This window comes from Chelon labrosus (genome assembly GCF_963514085.1).
Source record: "Chelon labrosus genome assembly, chromosome: 17".
Lineage (NCBI taxonomy): Eukaryota > Metazoa > Chordata > Actinopteri > Mugiliformes > Mugilidae > Chelon > Chelon labrosus.
In genome coordinates, this window is record NC_140350.1 from 7,679,066 (window position 1) to 7,701,892 (window position 22,827).

The following is a 22,827-nucleotide window of genomic DNA, read 5'->3' on the forward strand; positions in this document are numbered from 1 at the left end:
TGAGCTTAGACAGGAAGGAAGGCCGGGGCAGTGACTAGATGGCTCCAGGCCACATAGCTGAATAACGCGAGAGATAGGTCCAGGCCTACAAAGCCATTCTGAACGATGGAAAAACACACAGGATCCCGCAGACACGACCAGCATATCAAACACATGCCAAAGAAAGAGGGGGGATCTGGGGGCTCCACAAAGAAGACAGGAACAACTGTTTACTGGGGCTCCCCCCTAAGCCCTCCACATGAGGCCACTGGCTGGTTTGGCCCTCTCCTCCTTTCCTGCATCCTCACTTCTGCTGGATGTCAGACTGCATTGTTACAAAAGCAATTCTTGTCGGTATCGCTTGATCATTTTCTGCTAAGCCTGCCAGGCTGCGCTGTTTGCATCATACTTTCCAGACTGAAACACTGGGGATTTTCAGACATCATAGATATTGGGAAGTAAGTGGATGATTGCTTTGAAAGTAGTTCAGCAAAACAAATGCAATGATGGGCTTTAGGTTTGGCTGGCAGATTTTTCTCATTTCAGTCTAAATAAAACAATAAAGGTTGACTCAGTGCATGGGAACACATTCAGACCTCAAGTCTGATACTTCTGCAATGCCAAACGCCTGCAGAGCACATCCAGGCAAGAACCCAGCCTTCTGCCTAACCGATGCCAATGATTCAGCCTCCTGCACCTTCTGCATTTACCTCCACACAGATCTGGTTAAACATTTGGTTTGTATACTGACAAACGCTCTGATTATAGGTTCATAGCTTGTGACCCATACGGCACATAAAGTGTCCACTCAGTGTCTGCCACACAGTCATTAGTAGGCAGCCCAGTTCATCAGGAAACCAACCTACTGGCAGGGGTCCCCTCTGGCTTTCAACAAAATCAGACTACACTTGTCAGGAAAGCCCCCTCTGCACGCACACCTTTCACTCAATACACTGAACTCTGTGCTCATGCTAAGTCAACAACATCTCCAGCTTTGTGCCTCTGCCATGCATCTTTCTGTTTGCAGTCAATCAGTACATTTTGGTTGGAAACTTTCTGTGGCATATAATTGATCATGCTATGTAATTCCTGTCTTGGCAATGTCAAAGAAGTGTTGTGTACACAATATAATAGTGACAACTATTAGCTGGAGAGGTTTTGGCTTATTTATGACTAAACACAGCTGGCACAGATACATGCATCATCTGCTTGCAGAGCTGGACTTCTCCCAGCCATTCAGAACATGGTATTTTCCCTTTTAATTCCACAACTCCGGTGCCACCATCACCGCATTTAGTTTCCGAGGCCCGTCTCATGAATAGACATTGCCAGTGAAAATTCACTCAGGTGTAAATACCTTGTAAACTTTTACTTAATGAGACAATCCAGATAAAGTGACACCTTCTTCAGTGTTATTAAAATCATCATGGCAGTCATAAAAACAGAGCTGCTGTCTCTGAGCAGCAACAATAAAGAGAGTTATGTCTACATTTTGTATGGGACCTGCGGAGAACAAAGTCCCTGCAGTCATTTAAGCTCGTCTGCAGCTTCTCTGCCAGGCTGTGATGAAGCTGGGGACCGCGGTGTCTGCGACATGAGTGCGGAGAGCGCTGCTGTGTTCATCTTCTCTTAACTACAGCAGATGTTTTGTTTTTTTCCCCCTTCAGAGTGGGGGTTTATTCTGAAACCAGTTGGAGTACCACAGGCCAGTGTGTCTGATATTTATCCAGGATTATTGTCCGTTACCTGTTGTGGCTTGAACAGTTTAAGAATAATTTGTTCAGATCGAGTGTAAAATCTAATGAGCTTGCTGTGCTGGTGAGAGAAAAATGACTCTCAGTAAGTAAATTTCAGCTTTGTATTTACAATAATGATTTATTTTCCCTGACAACCAGGGACTGTCTTAACCACTGCGCTTATCTTTTGAGTAAACATCTTGTCCCAAATTGGGGCAGTGCAGGAATCCCAACAGACGAGCTGGAGATTGAGACTGATAAGAAAGTGGTATGAGAGAAAATTTGTCCTGAGGTGCAGTAATGGGCAGAATTCTCTTGAATATTGTTTTTTTGGTTTGTGTTGTCACTCTTTGCCGTCAATTCATCATCACAGTCATTGCCCCCCGCCCGAGCTATTGCTTCCTGGCTCTGTACATCTCCATGGATGCTGGAAACCAGAGTTTTTGTGTGTGTTTTTTTTTTTTCCTCATAGAAAATAAAACTATCAACACTATTATCTAAGTGTTATGATGTTTTTCTAAAAAGACTGTGCATTAGGGAGTAATTAGGAATCACCTTCACTTGATATAGTTTATGGGCATTGCAAGTGAGATTATGGTGTTTGAAAATTTCCTAGTCGTAACTTTGCGACAATTCTCGGTAATATCCGCCCCTACATAAAGAGCTCAAGGGGATTTCAGGACGGACAAAACCCTAATTTCTTCTTCCTGCCTGTTCAACAATAGAACTCAACCCATAGTTACGACTAATAAAAAAAGGCCTCACAAATTCTAATGTACACAATGTGTAGTGTATGGTGTGCTTTAACCTAAACAGTTCACTCTACCTGCTACTTTCTGTGTCAGCCTATTGTGCATGCGACAGTTTCAGTGACGTAGGACAGTGACTGCCGAATGTCAGTTGCACTTCTGTCAGAGGTCATGGTTTGTGGTGGGAAAGCACAGTATCCAGTGGGCTTTTGATCCGTGCACACATTGACAGCGGTTACAGGTTACATTTATATAATGAATACTGGAGTAAAAGCTGGGTGTCTGAATTCATTCATTATGTAACTGTATTAGCTATGACTACTGAAATATCCAAACATACTGTATACGGACCTAACTCATTACACTGCATCAAAAAACTTCAAATAAAGAAAGTCAGCTTTTTGTTTTCTTATGATCATTTATTCAGAAGGCTCATCTAAATCACAAAATATTTCCTCTTGAGGGAGCTCAGTAATTCTCCCCAATTGTATAGCTGTGGTAATGTGCCTGAAGTTACACCTACATCTAAAAAAAAGCAAACACATTAAATGTTGTATAATTGTGTGTCCATATGTGGTTAGACACTCTCTGTGTAAGTTTAATTTTAAAAAAGAGTCTTTTGTTATAAATATACAGAACATAAACAAATTCAATTCAAGTTGCACGTATTAAAAAATGAATAAAATAAAAATAAAATGGAATAATGCAACAACAACAGCATTAATAATAATAATCTTCTGATCTTTGAATGCGTCTGCGCAGCATTCGTGGACGTCTATTAGCCTGGTTATTCCCTAGTCATGATAGCAGTGTTTTCTCAGTCAACTATGCGATCATATGCAATTATGGTAAGTTAAAAAAAAATATTAATGATTTTACACCCACCCATTTCCCACTATTGCAAGATTCTTGACAAATGACCGAAATGTTTTTTCCGACCGCACCACAGTCCACTGCATTTCAACGGCATGTATCAGTATCAGGTGCGGCTCCATCATTCGCTGCAGGGTTTCAGGGGAGGAGTTTGGTGCCAGGTCACACCCCTAGCGCACGAGCACTTGATCCTAAGGAGGGAGAGAGAAAGAGAGAGAGAGAGAGAGAGAGAGAGAGAGGCATAGAAACAGAGAGCAGGAGAGAGAAAAAAAACTAAGGAGCGCACAGACCCGTCCGTCACAGCGCACTGCTAGAAAAATATGATCCCGAGAAGAGCGGCTCCTGCGCTTCAACAATTAAGACAACAGTTCCGCTGCGACTAATTCCACTTGAAATCACTGGGCATCGCTGAGCGCGGTCCCTGCTAAACTATTTTCCTCTTCATTATCTATCCGTCTTCTCTGCGCTGGATCTTTCGTGCCAGAAAATGTGCGTGGAGAGCGATGGATGCGAGATCGAAGGCTGCAGCAGTTCGGATGAGGTGCGCACGCTGTCGGGCAGCATGAGTCCCGGACTGAAATCCAACCCGGACCTTCACCCCTGCAAGCCGGGGCAGAAATTCCGCGCCGCGCTGCTCAGATGCCGCTCGCCGGCTGCTGCCGCGGGGATCCTCAGTTTTGGGAACGTCCTCAATTACATGGATAGATATACTGTAGTCGGTAAGTCACCTGACTTCTTCTCTCTATCTATCAGCGCTGAATCTGAATATGTTTTTATTATTATTAGTCTGGAAGGCTCTAGTAGAGAAAGTAGAGCTGGAGTGATTGTGCGCTAATTGCCTGTGAGCTGGTCCACTCTTATAGACCAACCAGCTCACCTCAGCGGAGGCGCTCGGAACAATGGGCTTGCCCAGGCGCAGTGGGCTATCTTTCATCGCTGTAGATTGCGAGTGGTGATTGAATCAAACAGACACATGCCTTCTTTATCACTCAAGAAATGCTCGACCGTAATGATTATAGTCGATAATCGCACATCGATCAATTAAGGAGACCGGCGGCTCTCCATCCACGAAGCAGACCAGTTTCGGCTACTACAAAATGCAAAATGAGAGAGAGAGAGAGAGAGAGAGAGAGAGAGGGAGAGAGAGAGAGACAGCATATCACTACGAGGAATCAGTCATTAGTTCTGGGAGCAATCTGCTTCAGCATCTAACAGGCTGTATCTTGTGCTGCAGCTCGCTGTGTGATGCTGCGATGAGGCCATGTGCTGTTAATTCTCGTCAAGTGTCCGCATTCCCTCGCTGTTCTGTGCCTGACATCCAGGGGAGCTTTCATTGAAACTGAACACTGTGTGCAGGTGGAGCACTGGAACAGAGCCTCATGTGAAATTGATAAATGGACCGGAGCTTCTAATTGTAGATGGTAAATCAAAAATCAACTTAATAGACGGCAGACTTTGAAGAGCTGCATTTTTTTTTTTTTTTTCCTGTTAATACATTGCATGAAAAATATTAGACTACTAAAAGTTCATTTTAGTTGTGGCTGATGGCTGATTCACTGTAAAGCATCATCCGGTGCACATGAAAGCTTCAGACAGGGTTTACATTTTATTCTCATTTTAGCTTCATCACGGTTGAGCTATAGCTGGATGTTGTATTTGGGATTCTTATCAAGGCATGGACTGCGGCAGTGAATGGGTTAAAAATATTGCTGCAGCATGAGAATAGAGGGAAGTGTGTTCGTGGGGAGAGTAAAGGCTCTTCTGTGCATGCTTTCTGGTTAAAGTGCAGTTTTCAGCTGCTGCACTAGTCACACATTAACATTTTACATGAAAATAACTTGTGACATTTATAATTCTTATTTGGGTAATAGTATACAATTATCTTTTTTTTTTTTTATTATTTAATTTAATATTCTGAAGAAATTGGTTCCTTCTGTAGCCCCTGGCAGAAAGGAGGAGCAGCTAAATTAAGCACAACAATGAGTACACTTAAGTAGCTACATGCCTGTGGCTCATCATCCTGAAGGCTTCAGGTCCAGTCTGTCAACTGTAGAGAGTTAAGCCACAAAGCCTGGGGCGCCAAAATGATCATTACAGGGGGGCGGCTTTAGCTTCTCAACCTACAGCCATGCTGAGTATGTGTCAATGTACGCCGGCATATCTAATCTTAGCATCTTCAAGCACCACTCACTCAGACACAACTAACAGCCACGTCCTCATCCTCAATCACTGATGAGTCAGTCCCCCTCTACAAAAGCGATTTGTAATCCTGTCCCCTCACACCTCCTCGCGCTTTGATCAGAGGAAACCCCTCATTAAGGAGCTCAAAAGCAACCATATCCTTTGCCGTCATTTCTGTCCTGATCGTGCTTCCGTATTTTAGAATGTCTCATGAACAACAAGGGAGAAAATCCTGTTGTGTAAACCAGGCTGGACCTCCTGTGTGGCAAGTGGAAGAGTAACTGACGAGAGATGAGGAGAAAGTGGGAATAGGGAGGGGAATGGTTGAGTTAGAGAGGGAGAAGGGGGGTGGTGGTGGTGGTGGTGGATGCATCTTGGGTTAACCCTCATGGCAAGAGGCTGTCCTGGGTGCATGTTGTGCAGAGGGGGGTCCCTTACCGTGGTTTCCTCCTGAACACTGCTGGACAGGTTTGCATTATGCATGGGCAGCATGTGTGCGTCTCACATGGAATGAAGACAATCACTCATGTGTATCCAACAAAACTAACACACAACAGCATCAGCTGCAGCATCAGTGCATCTGCCATTTTCCCTCGTCTTCTTCCACCTTGCCGTACTCTCCTCTCTTGCAGTGTGAACTGTGCAGTAGTGGAAGCAGTGCTTCTGTTGGTTGCTGCAAGTGTGTGAGGGAACATACCATGGGGGATTTGGCTATTGTAAATATAAATGTTCTGCCATTTCTGAGCTTATTAGATTGTTCTAAATGCTTTGTATTGTTCAGTCCTCCCTTCTTACCTTGCGTCAGGTTCTTTTTTGTGCTTCCATCCATTCTGCTTTCCGTTTTCTTTTTCAAATTCAAATCCCTTCAGTAGCAGGTACCCAAAGCGCATCCCAACTCATAGATCTTAATGTCAATTAAGCGAGCATGAGCGCACAGCCACAGAACGCGCACACACACATGAGAAAAGACTCTCCCCACCATTTCAAGAGGGGCTGAATGAGGCAGGGCAGTTGTAAAGGGAGGGCTGGCTGCTGCAGAGGCAGGCAGGCAGTCAGAGGGAAGTGGATGCAGAATGCAGGCAGCTTTGAGCCAGGGCGACGCTGCCACCCCACGTATACACACACACACCACACACACCACACACAAACACACACACGTCAAAAGGTCTTTGTACCAACAGCCATTACTGTAGTGTGTGTGGATCACTAAAGCATTGTCACAGAGACACAGGGCAACCATTCTCGACACCAGGGCTATTCTGATCCACAACAATGATGAGAAAATTGCACCCAGCAACACACAGCAGCAGAGTCAAAGACTTGGAAGAGCCCCCGTGTCAGAGGTGAAGCCACACACACACACACACACACACACACACACACACACAATTATAAAACCAGCACCCACAAACTCCAGTTTATGATTACAACACTTGACGTAGCCAAGATGACGGTAAGAACCACAAAAGAAGGGAGAAGTCACAATGTCTTTTTTTATGAGAGGTTGTTTTGTTCTGGATTTGATAGATTTACTGCCAGTATGTTTTATACAAGGCTCGAATATTTAATACCACCATTTTGTGAGGAGTGATCCCTTCAAAACAAAGTCATTACGTGAGACTTAAGCTGCTACGTATTGGAAGTTCTGTTTAAGGTCTCAGTATGGTGCAAGAAAAATGAAAAACAAACTCAATATTGAGTCTATCAAACAGTCTGGTTTAGACAGTGACTTCCTTTTCAGTCTGGAAAAGGAATGCGATGTAATGCCAGCAAAGTTTTCAACTTTTATATCACTTAAATTGACTTTTCTGTCATCTTTGGTACTGGTTTCATTGTTGTAATGTGATGGCTTCAACTACAGACCATCAAAGGGCTATAAAAACAGTTTGAGCTGCTGCATTTCTGTGTCATGGATTTGGAAGCAGACAGTGATCTGGTTTTAGTCAGACACACTTATGGGCCAAATCAAAGTGTTAACAGACACAGAAGAGACCAAGATTAACTTTCAGAAGTGCTGAAAAGAAGGAGGGTGCGGAGGATAGCACTGAGGTACAAACTCTGAGTTGGACTTCAGGCTCAGCTGTTCAGCCGGTGGGTCAGACCTGACCTGCAGTGCTCCCTCTCAAGCTTGTGCTTGTTTTTACGACAGTCTGTGATTGAGAAAATGCAAAAATGAGGTGTCTGGGACATTTGAAGGTGTCCTGACCTGGATTTCACTGCACAGAATACCAGTGGTGGAGGAAAACGAGATGGAGATCTGACCATACGAGATTAGAGTGGAGGCCGGCGCATCTGAATGAATTACGATGTTCCAGGTTGGTCACTTGTATCTGACCGTTGGAAGGAGCCATTTAAACCACAGCCTTATATTCCATTTGTCTCTTAGAGTGGATAAGAGCTTTGAGATTTAGAGGGCCACTGCCTTTAATTTAATTTGAGGTGGCTTTGAAACCTTAAATCCTGGTGTTGGTCCCTCAGTAGTCCCCCAGCAGACGGTCCAAGCTCCCCGACAGCTTATCATAAAGAGGGGATTAAGTGTTTTTTTCAGAGAATATGAGGATATGTGAGTCAGACACGCAGCACTTAAAGTTATTTGCCTAGGTAGGAAGAAGAACCCGGTGTGTTTTAATTCTAGCAACCCATCTGTGTGCAAGCAAAGGGACAATTTGACGGGTAAGGACTGCATCCTAATCTGTGTCGGACAGAAATATCGGGGTGCCTCAGATTAACACTTCTGCCAGTCATTTTACAATGAGTTGTCTCAGTCAAGCTGTCATTTCAGGAATACCTCCAAACACTCACATCCCACTGGACACATGCAGGGCCTTACATGTGAACTTTGGGCATCTCACATTTAGACACACATGACCCTGTGGTAATAATCCTCTTAAAGCAAGCTCTTTGTTAAAAAAAAAGAAAGAAAGATACAGCGATCTATCTAGTCTGACAGGCCAGGCACATTAATTCCTCTTAGCTTTGTCCAGTTTTCTTTGTGCCTACTCATTATCACCGTCTACAAATGCCAGAGGCAGTCTTCTGCATTAGCATCTGCACTTAAAGCAAGGCCGAGTAAATGTTCCTGTTTTCTGTCTTTTGCATGTTATCCTGTCTGTTGTCGCTACCTAAACTGCTCTTTCTGAAAAAACAGAAAAAAAAGCACTCCACTTTCAGTTCCACAGAGACAAAAGAAGAAGAGAAGCGAATATAGTGTAGGTGTGTGTGTCGGAGAGAATCGTAAATAAATAAAATTCTGCCTGAATATAAAAGTAGATGTCACAACAGCAGCTGTAAAATCTCTCTGTGACACTTCTTTAGCTTCATGATGCAGCAGATCTTCTCAGTAACGTGAGGTGTTGCATATGTCAAGACAAGGAAGCGTCTCCTCCGTCACTACTAAACTGTGCAAGAGGTTGTGTGGGCCATGCCCGGGTTGCTCCAGGGTTTAGCTGTTGGTCGTTTCACTCCGCGCTCTCCTCAACATTTCACCCTCTCTTGTTTTATAGGTTTCACATCCAAGGTCCCTGAACAACAGCAGAGGCATTAAAAAGATGTGAGGGCCTCTAGCAATTTATTTTATAGGGTTGCAGCCTCTTTCTTGCTCCGCTTTTCCCGTCTGACGTTGAGCTGTTTTGAATTAGACCAACTGCAATGCGCAGCGTATGAATCCACGCCTCTTCGAAAGAAGGCTTCATCACTTTTGCACATTTTTTGATTTATTTCAAGATCCTCCCACAAAATCCTGACATCTTTTGTTTCGCCGTTGGAAGGAAAATATTGATACTACTGAACAGATGTTAAAGTGGAGTCCCTAACCCTTACACGACTTCCTACCAAGTGGACTTTTCCAGACTGGTTTCCCACAGATATCCCACTAATCTCTTTATGTCTGTATCCTAGCGTGCCATTCCTGCTGCTGTGAGAAAACAGTCTGTGTGTTCTTTAGGCTCAGATTTAGCCGATGTCTGTAATAGTAACCCGTGGAATTAGGCAGAACTTCTTACGCCAGTGGAGGGCTCTTTCATGTGGCTGCTCCAGATTTCACCATCGAGCAGACGCACTCCCATCGCAGCAGCTTTCACCCTGTGACCCCGGCGGCTATGAACTTATCCCTTCATGGCTCTGCCGACGGTCACTTTGGGGTGGACTCTCTCACTCTTCCAGTCTGTACAGCTGTTGGCATCAACTTGACCTTTCATCCTACATCACTCATCACAGGCATAAGAGGCAGTTACATGGGTTACATTCTGGTGAGGATATTTTTACTCAGCGCCTACTATGCTATAGAATAGAAGTTTTCAAAGAGAGGGAGAAGACATGAGGCAAAGATGCTGCTTGCGGTGAAAGGGACAGGTGCACACCAGTGGTTCAAAAACAGCTGGAAGTGCTCACCTACTGTACACCATAAGCCAATGGAACTCATAGAGGCAATTACGGTTGTTTGATTGCAGCAATTTTCATCTAACAGAGTACTGCTTCTCTTAAAATCAGCATGACATAGAATTTCTGAAGTTACATGGATAAATCTACTCAGAAATCATGGGAAAAAAACAACCTCTTCACTTGAGGACTTCCCTGAGGATATTCACATTTAATTTTCTTCAACCTTAAAGTAATTAAGTAACAGCAATCTGTGTATTTATAGGTATATTATACAGGGATGTCCAATAGCTGATTTTAATGTTACCTCTCCCACAAAACATACATTAATAAGCTAAAAAAACAAAACTAAACAATGTTGTCACTACAGGTCCATCTAGAAAACATTATGGTTTTAACAAGACCCAGTATCAGACAAGAACTTGAGAGGCCGTGTTTCAACACACAGTTCGTTATCTTATCGTTTGAATTCTTGACCGGGCTTATCTTTAAACTTCCAGTAGTTTGACGAGCCTGCTTGTAAAAGCCCGCGGCGCTTGCTCAAGCCCCCGATTGATCTTTGACATGTGAAGGCAAGTGGTAGCCTGATAATCACTGACCTCCCCTTTGTCATCGCAGGAGTGTGTGTGGACATAAGGATGGGGAGGTGGTGTTTTCTCTGGTGTAAAGAGTTTGCTTTAGGATTACAGCCCCCAAGATGAACACAGTAGCCGCTCAGTTCAGTCCAGTTAGGGTTTTTAAGGCGCGTTGGAGTGACATGAAAAATGAAGCATCGTGATCATGGAGGCAGAGGGATACTCCCATCCTCCGTGCAGCCCTCTCCAAACACTGATTGTCACAGTTTAAACCGTGCCCCTCCCTTCCTGCGCCATTATCTTAGAAGATTGGACTGTTTACCTGAAAAGATGCTGAAATTGGTCTCTTCGCGCAGCAAGGAGGAAGGAAGGAAGGAGGAGAGATTTGAAATGTGTTGAGCAGTCTGCTGTGTTTGACATGTTGTCAAGTAACAGCTCATCCTTGCTTAAAAAATGTGATAGGAAAAAAATTGTTTTCCTCACTCCCTGCATTCCTGCTCTCATGATTATCACTGCAGTTTTTGTTAACGGGGAAATGATACAGCAACGATGTTGGTAAAATAAAAATATATTTAATTTGTAATATCCTCTAAATGTGTGGCTGCACCATAAGTAATAGAAACATCCAAAATAGACGACTGACCTTTTCACTGGTTTGTTTCCCAGTTCCTCCAGCCACTCTATGCACTCGGTGACACGCAGTAAGAAGACAAACAAAAAAAACAAAAAACAAAGAAAAATTTAGTGTTAATCATTGTTCCCCTGAGTTGAGTGCTTCGCCTGAAACTGATGACACATGCAATGAAGAAATGGAAATAAAAGACAATGCAATCACTGAATATTGATCAACAGAACACCAGCTTGGAATGCGCTGCAAGTGACGAAACCTTGTCGTCCTGAGACGTTCTGAAATTGGATTTCTTTTTTTTCTGACACATTAACAACTTGGTCTTGAGAGGATTGGAATCTAATATTGACCCGTTTGCAGCACGGGTCTCACCCAGCTTGTGAAAGCTAAGCTGCAGCTAGCGGTAATATTAGCTCTCCGCTCCTGGACGCTCCCATAGCTACTAGAATAATATTTTGAGTGCTTATTTGCAGCAGCCTCTGCATTTAAAAGCCTTCCTTCTTGAGGAAAAAAAAAAACATATCTTTTCCCCAATTTTCATGTGATAGAGTAAATACTGGAGCCTGGCTGGGGGATTATGTAATCTGTTATATCCACTAACCAGGTCACGGATAAGGTCATGTGTGTGCGACGCCTCATCGGGGCCTATTTTTATTTGATTTGTGGATATCTGTCATTGTCGTCAGAGCTGGATGAGATAGCAGCAGGATTTTCATTACTGTGTGACGGTGTGTGTGTGTGACGGTGTTTGTAGGGAGGGGAGGGGTTGAATAAGGGCGTTGACCTCTGTCAAAGTCTTACATCTTTCTGTTAATGCCGTGGGTCAGAGGTGGACGCACATGCACTAACAGCACCGGGTGGGTTTTTCCTCCTGCAAAAGATTCACGCATGGGACTGGATTCCTGTGAGAATGTGTCATTGCTTTTGCGTTGCTACGATGTCAGTTCTGTCACAAGAACAACGCAAGTGCTCACACAGAAATGAAGCTTAATATTAGGCTACACTCCGTCATCGTGGTATAAACAATCCTAATCAGTCCAGCCTCTAATTTAATTTCTGACTAGTTTTACACTACACCTGCACTTCTGTGCTTTTTGTTTTTTGCCTGCACTGTAGCATAATTCAGGCAATGACAGGCTGAGTTGAGGTGTTTGTTTTTGCTGTGTAGCTTTACACCAGAATGGTTGGTTGCACCTCGCTGGTCAGGGCGGGTTATCGCAGCATTCTTTTGATTCTTCCGCACCATAAATGTTTAGTGGTCCATGTTTAAATACATTACTGCGCAGGCACCCTGCAGTCACCACACCACTTCAAAAAGAGAGGATACTGACTGTGTGGATTTATCTCACTATCATTATATACGCTGGCTGAATCTGTTGTTCATTTTGGTAGCGGTGGCACAGAAAGCAGTGGGGCTTTTTTTTTAATTACATGTTCAGTGATGCACGCGCCATTGTTGATTGAAGTATCGGCACTGCAACGTTAACGCGCATATTTCTTAGTATACTTTAATGACTTATAACTGTGTATGGCTCGAGGCGACTGCGCAGGTATGTTGGCTGTCCTTTGATGGAACAGGCCTGGCACGTAGAGGAAGTTTGGGAGGAAGAAGAAGAACAAAACAAGCTCCTTGGGGTGTTTTCCCACGCCAAGAAGAGCTCAAACTCACCTTACACTCACAGCCTGTGTTTGACAAATTAGTCTGAAAGTTCAGTTTTGGAACAAGGTGTCACATTTCTCATCCGTACATTTTCTGAGAAATCAATTCAAGGTGCCATCCGGCCTTGTTTTTTTTTAAAAGAGAAGATGCATTTAGGTTTTCTGGGTGTTTGATAGCAGAGCAAGTGATGAAATGTATTCGTAATTCATGAGACAATGAAAGATGAGGGCAGTGCCCTTGGCTAAACTGTTTCCCTCATAACTAGGATGAGATTGAGTAGAAAATGAGTGGCTTCCTCCTTAAGTAAAGGCACCCTGCTAGGTAGTAGAATTGCTCTTGTGCAGCGTGAGTCCAGATGTAGAGCGGCCACCTTGGCAGCATCAAAATGAAAACGCTTTTACGTCTTTTATTCTCCCTGGCTGCAGTTAGGATGACGGGATATAGCAGAAAGCCCGGAGATGGGAAAAACAAGTCTGACTTTCCTGTTTAAATACATCTATAAACTTGCACGGGTCACTGTGTAAGAGATGCTGTGGGGGTGCTGGCATTACAGTAAAGTGCACTCAGTCTAGTAAATTGTGCCGGATGGGAGTGACAGATATATCCCATTAGTTATGGTCCAAATAGGTTAGTGGTGGCTTCCAATGGAGAATCGTGATTGATGTGTGTGAGCAGACACAACTCCTTTGTGGCCAATGTTATCACCGTGCCGATAAAACCTAAATATGTCAGAAAGCTCTTCCTATCAGTCATACTTAACCTCTGTGTGATCCAGTCAGGCGGTCCTGAAACAAAATGGATGAGTCAAGAAACCTGAGACTCATTTAGATCCTAATGTCTGACTGTTAATGGGAGTTTAGTGATTCAGGCCAGTGAAGCAGAGTGTCATTTTTATTTCAGTTCGCTTGTTTCACTCATTTTCACACATGAACATGACCACATTCTTCCTCATGGTTCAGATTTTTACCAAAGGTGTGGACTTTTTTTATTTTCTTCTTTCTATAAAGAAAGAAAAAAACACGAAATCACAATAAACTATACATTTTTTGGTTTTTATGCGCTCCTGTTGCCCCGTGATTCTCCACTTTGTGAGGTTCCAGCAGTGCGATAATCCAGAAAAGATTGCCACGTCATGCTTGACTGATGCTAAATTGAGCTGAAAATACAAAATCTAAACTGTTTTCTTCTGCCTTTTATGATGTCTCGGAGTCAGTTTTGAGTCACTTCATTGTAAGAAAAAAAAAAAGAAAGAAAAACAAGGCATGGTCAGTCGGTGTTGCAGCCCGTGCAACGCAATACACTCCACACTTTGGTTGAATCAAGCTGAAGCCGGGTGAAGCAGAGTCTTGTTACAATAGGTTTAAACTGTCAAGTATTTAACTTAATACACTGGCATCACTTTAGCCCAGACTGCTTCATCTCCCAATAATTAAAAATGTAAATGGATGGCACTGAGTAATCCAATCTAAGGCTCGACTTCATGTACAATTTATGCAACCCTTCATGAAACCATAGAGAAAGCAGAGGGAGGACGAGAGATGAGAAATTAAATCTCATTAAAAACACTACATAATGACTTTAATCCTGCACACTGTTATGTAAAAAAGCACTGGGATTACTGACAGGGGTTTTTTCAGATCCACATGTGCTGGCCCCGGCTGTGTGGAGGCCACTAGCATGCTCATATGCACCCAGGTACAGAGACGCATAAGGCAGATGTGAGTGAACTACCTGTCCATGTATTTTGCCATTTTTGGCAACAACGTGGGTAAAAGGGTGAAAAACGTGTGTCTGTGCACGTATACTGTATGTTCATATGTATAGTCTAATTTAATTACACTTGCGGAGTTACTCTTGGAGTCCCAGTCTCGTTTTTCCCTACTTTTCCCTACAGTTATTAATTGGACTGGCATGCATGTTCCCCAGGGAATTAATTACATTAAGTTTAGTTATTGCATGATTTTTCCTTAACCACGATTACTAGAGTACATTTTCTTTGTGTAATCCTATGGATTATGACAAAATATGTAATATCTACAATACAATGTAGTAGTAAGCTCTCCCTGCTTTCACAGGGGGATATTTATTTTAAAATATTTCTGGGATAATGCCTATCACTTGGCAAAGCTGCACAAAACCAAAAGCCCCTCTTACGCCATCTTACAATAATGAGTTATCTGCTCAACATGGCTCCTTTTCAAAATACCACATGAACAACACTCCTCCAGGTCGACATCGAAGTTTGGGTTCAACTGCCGTTCAGTATTCCTGAGAGACGCCGACGCGAACAAGTGCAGCTCACAGAGAACCCCAGGCAGTCAGACAGTCTCATCTCCTCTCAAATACCTTTGCTTCGCTTCACTGCGTCTCTTTCCAACACATCTAATGCATTATCACATACGAACAAGTGGGCAAGCCCCTGGATGTATTATTGATGAGCTATAGGTTTAGTCTGCTCCCTTGTGCGTCTTTTCCGCTGCTATCAAATATTTAGCGCGCAACGGCTAGGGCTAATGCACAGCAGCCCTTGAGCTAAATTAAAGCTTTTGATTAGTGAAGGAAAATTAGGTAGAAAAAAAATGCTCTATTAATCAGAGTTGCTAAGCTGGCAAACCTGCAGGCTTTTTTTGATTTGATTTCGCCCCAGTTTGGCTGTCACAAATTTAAAAGCTGTCTCAGATGTCGTTGCGGTTTTATTGCTGAAATAACAGCACATTCAACCGCACCCTGGCAGGAGTTCCTGATTTGAAAGCATTCATTTAAAAAAAAAAAAAAACTACCATTGTTACACGGACTTGATCGAGCGAGCATCCACTTCAGTACAGTTTGTTTGAACCCTTAAGGCACCCTTAAAGTCAGCACAATTAAAAAGAAACGTGAAGTGAAACCAGTAATTTAGCTTACTGTACTTGATTGAGCCTCCTTTTTTTTATTGTGCATGCTCTTTAAGTGCCTGAATGGGAGTTACTCAAGGGTATTTATAACGGTGTGGGTGTGTTAGTGAGAAGATGGAAAATGATCCAGAAAGTACACTTTGGCATTTTCATAACCTTTCAGTTCATGAATGTTTTATGCAAACTGCCCAATGGTTTATAATGTGTAGTGAAGACTTTACAACCCCAGAAAATGATCATGGTGACAATTGTTTTATTATCCTTTGGATTATTGCAGGACGAATGCCATTCATGTTATTAAGCAGAGTAAATTTGTACTTGCTGATATTTGATATTTGATTAGCAGTAATGCTAATGATAAGAATCAATGCACAATCCTGCCTGACCTTAATGTTGCCTCTACATAGATGGTGTCAGTGCGTGGAATTCAACCCTGACAAATTAGCCCTGGTTGCTTTCCTCTACGTAAGATCTTACTGTGGTTCTCATAGAGTGTACAGTATGAGTGGTTTTGGGTGAAGCTGTGTGTTTAACTCTGTACAAACAGGAAAGCGGGAGCTGAACTTTCTGGCATGCACTCGCACACTTCTCGTCTCTTGTTGATTTTATTGGGGGATCCTCTTGTCCGAGCTCTAAAGCCCTCCTGTGCAGGCGGCTCTGGGCTCTTTTTCCCCAACATCTGCAGCACGTTTCCTTTCTGTGTGGCAGGCAAAGGAAGTGGAATGGAAAAACTGCTTCCCCGCCCACTGCAGCCGCATGGCAAGGGAGGAGAGCAGTCGGTCAGGAGCCCGCCGGCCACAGTCGGGCATATTTGTGGTCGGCCTTCTCCTCTGCTGCAGTCTGTGGAGCTCGGTCTGCCTTCCGCGCTCTTCCGCTCTCTCTGTCCCCCTGCACTGTTTCTCCTGTCTCTCAAACACTCAGATCCAAAAATTTATTTCAAGAACAAGCAGAAAAGTTACACTTTCTCCTCGCTCATTATCCCCTACCCCCACCCCGAATGTCTTCTTTCCCAGACTATATATACTGATGGGGTGACACATGAAAAGGGATCACCCTCTATGCAGGAACGGAGGGGAAGGATCTGGCCACATCAGCAGAGCGGTTCACCGCTGCTTGTTACACTCTGGCCAGAATGAATGACTTCCATCCATTGGCTCCCTCTCACTCAGACACACACACACAGTGAAATCAGGGGAAAGGGTAACACGTAGACACACTTCTACAAAACAATGGAAACATGTACTCGGGTCTGACTAACTTGCACCACCTATTTCTTTGCCGCTCATGACTCCCCTCCTCTATCTCTGTGCCTCACCATCACCCATCACTATTAAATTGGGCTGCAATTCTCTCCTTCCTCTTAGCCTAGTTTCTTGAAGCAGAAATAGAACCAGGAGGGCTGGAGATCCACAAGTCTCTGCTGGGGATTTGATACGAAATCTGTCCTCTAAAAAATGGTGGAGGTCTGCGTGTTCATATCTGTGTATGGCTGTGCTGGGTGCGGTATGTGTGGGCGTGTGCACTTATGGTGTATTTGTTAGTGTATGGTGGACCCAGGGGAGCAATGCCGGCAGTCTGCCTAACTGCACGAGAGCTGGCCTTGAAAAACAGCAGCATGTTGTTAACACCGCAGGCTCACCTCCAACAACGGCAACACATACCTGTGCAGCGTTGTCAGGGTTCGAGTTATTTTTCAGTTTTTCTGTGTGATGCTCCAGAAAAGAGAACTCCTTAGATTGGAAAAAGCAAATACTGGAAGAAAGTACTATTCATATCGAAGAATAATCATTCACCATTCATTGGTCTGAAAGCGGCATTTTGGTGGCACGGTAACGTTCGTCGGTTTGAGTCATTTCTTCGAATGCTTCGCTAAAAAAGCGCTCATAAAGGCAGACTCTATGAGCGCGTGGAATCAGTGTCGGCTCCACACTGCACCAGACTCTGTGTCTGTTCTGTTTTAACTACAGAAAACACTCTATGCACAGTTGAGCATCCTAATGAAGTTTTAAAATGCGGCTCTGAATATGTCACAAAACATGCCAAAACAGTGACTGCTACATGTAGAATATTAAATCAATGACGACCCACGTCTTTGAACCTCTTCCGTATGTTGTCGTTGTCTAAAACTAAACCAAGGTACAGTATAATAGGGAGGGAGTGGCCTGCCAAGTAGCTGTCAGTGTGCAGCTCTGTGTGACTGCTGTTACCTTGAATGAACATGGAAGTAGCTGCTGTTATTGTGTGCCGGTCAGGAAGAGCCACATTCCTGCAATGTTTCTTGCTTGGCATCATGCTCAGATGCACGCAGACACCCTGGAGCCCTGAGACTTGAGAAACTCATTAGCGTTGTTCAATTAAACTGATTCAAGGGGTTATATGTGTGGTTATACGTTGAGAAGAATATGTAGCCATAATGGGAAATATTGCTCTTTTCACAGTTGCTATGGCATTGTACCAGGGTTTTTCTTGTGTTGTATAATTAGCAGTTAAATTTAGGGAGGACTTAGTAAGTGCTGCATTGTGAGAAAAGTCTGCTGCGCAAACGTTCCCACTGAATCAGAATCACTTGGTGGAGGTGCAATGTGGAACGTTTGTACATTTGGAAATCTATGTTCCTTTGTGGTCTCTTGACCTTTATCTCTTTGAGCACCCAAACAGCGTTGCCGTGGTAACTAACTAGGGCGCTGCCAGCTTGGGCAAGGGTTGTATTATCTCATCACCCAATCCATCCCCCAGTGTATCTGTGTCCTCTGTATTCCATGCATAGACAGACATGGCCGTTATAGTCTTCAGAAGAAATGATCTGTTAAAAATAATGCGTGAAAAGACCTGCTGAAAGACAGAGGAAGGTGACTGTAGGTGAGAGCAAGAAGATCGTGAGGGAAGAGCAATCAAAAGAATGGAGTTTGATTGCCAAGTTTCATAAGGCCTTGATGGGAGGAGAGATGACAGCTCTGATAGGCTGCTGCACAAACACAGAACTGCTGGCTTTCTGTAATCCCTTGCAGATTATTACAGTTCATTACACAGCTCATTGCGCTTGATTTTCATTCAATACACTGTTGCTTTAATCAGACTTCCATCACTTATTTAAATGCACACACAAAAAAAAGAGCTTGAACCCAGAATCCAGTGCGTGTCACATCAGCGTCCCATACAGTGTTGTCATGTGTTTTTAATGGAACTTTTAACTGGAATTACGTCTGGACTTGTCACAACATGCCTTTATCGAGGCTGTAGCTCTGCTTTATTTAAGATTCTTTGCTCCGTTTTTCTAATCTTAAATAACATTTTGCTAGCTGTACCTTTATTAATCGTCTGGTAATTGCGTGGTAAGTGTAGACGGGTGTGGCTCAGACGAACTCAGACTCTGTCCAGGAGGGACGCTCCACCATCTGGCATAGGAATCCCCCTCCCAGCAGGCTGCGTATATGTGTGTGTGTGAGTGTGTGTGTGTGTGTACTCCAAGGCTAATTACGGTACAGCTGCAGTTGTAGAAGTCACTGTTCAACACTTTTGTTGGTGTTTGACATGCATGACCGGTGGACAGAGTCACTGTCGTAGCCAGCCTGTCAAAGGCCCGTAGAGATGATAACCTGATGTGTTTGTGTGAAATGGTCACTTGTATATTTTACGTGGGTTCTGATTTGATGAATGCTGGTTATGAATGATGTTGTGCATCTTTGACTCGGTTTCCTGCATAAATGCCACACTGCGTGCTCTGTGAGAACCAACAGGAAGCACAGCTACCGCATGCCAATTCAGATTGTCACTTTCCTCATTATTGACGACGTGGGTGTTTGGGCTGAAACCAGGTCTGAACTAGCTCAGATGGTCCTTTAAGTCAGGTCATTATGAAGGAAGAAAGAGTTTTGAGTGCAACACTTAAGCAAGAATGCTGCCTGTAGTGTGAGAATGTGAGCAGGTGGCTATCTTGACTCAGTTGACAGGAATCTGACGTATGTCTCTGCTCCCGTCCCCGGGCCAACCTGCACCTGCCTCCGTGTCACACCGCCCATGAAACACGCCATGTCCCTCTGTTGACAAACAGACGAGCAATGCCAGCGAAGAGAATGGAAAAATCGACATCATCTATCATGCCCGGTGCAGTTATTTGACGGCTCGGCTGAGATATCTCTATATCATCCCTCAGAGCAATGTCCCCGAGATGAGTTGTTTCTGAAAGTTACAGGTGCACTTGTCTCGAGGTTGGCTACGTGATAGTGGTCTGCTGGGTTTACAGGAAGAAAGCAGACAGATCAGAGGCAGCCAGCTTTTTAAAATGTTAGTCATGAATCTTTTCCATTTTCATGAGCCGTGTTGCAATCCCCAGGTCTGAGCTGCCAGCTTCACAGAGAGAGTCAGCTAGCACCATCAAGCACACCACACTGCGTCTGGACTGTAAAGATTTCTAGCATGGAAATGTTTTATTCCTTTTCTCTTTTTGTTTCAAGTCAATCCGGTGGTCTCAAGAGGAACAGAATTCATTTGATGAGACTTGTTGCTCTTAAAATTGCACAGTAGCTATAAAGGGATTTCTTTTTCACTATAATTTAACACCGTCTGATCTTCTTCTTCATCTTGATCATCTGATGTTTATGATGCATTAAAAAGTTTATGAGGTTCTCTTGAACCGGGTAGCTTCAGCGAACACAAAGAATTTATAATCTTGTCACAGGCAAATATTAAGTTGTTGCATTCCCTGTCTTACGATTTGCAGAATACACCAGGTGCCGTTCGCTTTATTGAGGCATCAGTGCAATGCACAGAATGTGAATTTCTCTCGTTCCCCTGCTACTGCTCCGGTTACAGCAACAGGTTTGAGACGACTTCAAAGGCCTTGTGGTTTCTCACAGCGGTGTGATGTCGTGACGCTGCTGTATGTCTGCATTGGCTGATGACAGGCACCACACATAGTGACCTCACACAGTCGGCTGCGGTGTCGTCGGATGAAACCCCAAATCGGCTTCAGGCGCTACACTGGAAGCTGCTGTTTAAATGAAACAGTGAGATGTTAATGGCGGAGAGAGTGTGTGTGCGTGCTCGCTACGCAGCAGAAGATGTGTTTAGCGATTTAACACCAGAAACTCTTCGTACATAACACCCGTGGTGAAAGTTTCCCCCTGTAAGGCAGCCAAGAGAGCACTTATCAGGGATAAATCACTGCTCCTCGGGGATGTTAGGTGAATGAGAACCTCTGAGTTATGACTATCCATGGTGTCCTACAATAATCACAACAGCCTGCCATGAGACAGACTTAATTTAGCTGTAAGTCAGATAGACCTCTGAGTTTCAGTACTTGTGTTTATGCTTTTTAGTATCACTCAAAACTACATCCATTTTCCCCTCTGCTCCTGTTCACAGGTGTTTTGTCTGACATCCAGCGCAATTTTGAAGTGACAGACAGTGGAATCGGCTTGTTGCAAACAGGTAAGTCTCCTTTAATGCCATAATTACACGTGTGAAAATAGCTGCCTCAACACCTGAAACATCCTCTGTTGTGAGACTCAGAAAGGCTACAACCCCAATATGCCTTCTGTAAATGACAGGTCTGAAGTGCAATTTAAGCTAAGCGCGAGTTAACAGCATACTGTACATGCTTGCCATGTTTTTATGTTTTCAAACGCAATCATGTTTTTTGTTGCAACAGAGTAATCGACAGCGCAATTTGCAGACAGCACATTCACATTACAAACACACTTTTTCTTAATCCTTTGCTATTATTAACCTTTCTCGTTCTATATCCTTACATATTTAGATGCGTTTTTCTTACAATTTAAACAGAAACCACTTATTTTTTCAGTTCACATTTGATATGAGCGCACTTTTTCGAGGTATCTATATATGTTGAAACTGAAGCTGCTTATATTTTACGCCGGTGTATCACAGGCTGCCCTATTTGAGGCAGTTGTGGGAGCAGCATTTCCTCACAGCAGCAGGGCAGGTCAATCGAAAGGAAAACACAGTCAGGAGCCAGGCTGGCTGCTCTCTAGAGAGAGAGAGGGAGAGAGAGAGAGAGAGAGAGAGAGAGAGAACGCATGCATGCACCCTAAGATTGTGAGGGCTCTGGCTTAGGGCAGGGTTTCCTGCTCCACTCGGGACCCCAATGAATTCACCTTTTAGGGAGACACCTTGCAAAGCCCTCTCATTGGAGGACAGGACCCCGTCTTGTCTCTGTGCGCCCTCAGACTCATTCAAACACCAACAAACTTGCACACAAAGTGCCATTGAGGACAAGCAGCCAGGCTCCAGCTTTTTGGGGGGGAAGAATACAGTCCAGTGTTTTCCTCTGCTTCACTTGCTTTTAGTAGCTGGGGTCGAGCTGAATGGCGACAAAAATATTTAACAGGAAAAATCAGCATGGTAATTTCTGGTGGGTTTTCAGTGAATACGCCATTTCATAATATCCCATTTTCACCCCATTGACTGTAGTGTGTATAATCTATATTTTCAGTTAGTAGTATTTTCTCCTTAATGTTCTTATGTATGTTTTTTAATTGAGTCTCTCCATTTCTGGCAACAGTAGTTAAAAAAGTAATTCTAGTGTGTCAGAGAATTCAAATTCACACCAAGCTCCTTCACATGGAAACTCTAAAGACGGGTAATGGTCCTGTGTGTGAGATCAAGCACATATTTAGTAGCCTGGAACGATGAAAAACACAAGGCTAAGAAAAGGGAACTTTCCAGGTGTTGTCTGCTCGGACCAACACGTTTTTGCGAACTCTTAACAAGAAACGGGAAACCGTGAAGGGTGTTTGACTGTTAATTCTGTTTATATTGGCTCATTATTTGGGTTATGCACACAGCCATACTGGCACAGACTCTCTCTCACACACACACAGAGTATGTTAGTTGAGTTGCATGCACAGCTGATTTGCCCTTTGCACCGTCTGCGTTCGCAAGTCTCTGAGAGGCACCCAACCGGCCAGGGCAGAAGCTTGGAAGCTGTGTGTTTGGTTTTCCGGGCCTGTTCCAGGCTGTTGTGGTTCAGACTCCACTTGGCCCCTGATCCCCAGGCGACCTCCTCCTCGCACTGGCCTGAGGAATTCTTGGTGTCCGGGCCTTGAGCTGCGAGAGCGGGTGGGCGCAGCCGGGGAGCCTAGGTGTTAAGAAGAGGTTAGGAGGATGACGTAACCCGGATGCTAGAAGGGAAAATCTCAGTTTGCGTGTGTATA

At 43.9% G+C, this 22,827-nt stretch overlaps 1 protein-coding gene across 2 annotated transcripts in view; it reads left to right on the forward strand.

Moving 5' to 3' along the window:
- Positions 1–2,846: 2,846 nt before the first annotated feature.
- spns2 (SPNS lysolipid transporter 2, sphingosine-1-phosphate) overlaps positions 2,847–22,827 on the forward strand; it is a 59,825-nt gene continuing 39,844 nt past the window's right edge. The window contains exons 1-2 of one of the 2 annotated variants that reach the window (XM_084564596.1): positions 2,847–4,056; positions 21,017–21,082. In XM_084564596.1, coding sequence (XP_084420722.1) covers positions 3,825–4,056; positions 21,017–21,082 — 298 coding nt within the window. In that variant the 5' untranslated portion in view covers positions 2,847–3,824. The remainder of the gene's footprint in view (positions 4,057–21,016; positions 21,083–22,827) is intronic. The other variant, XM_084564597.1, reaches the window with a different exon arrangement.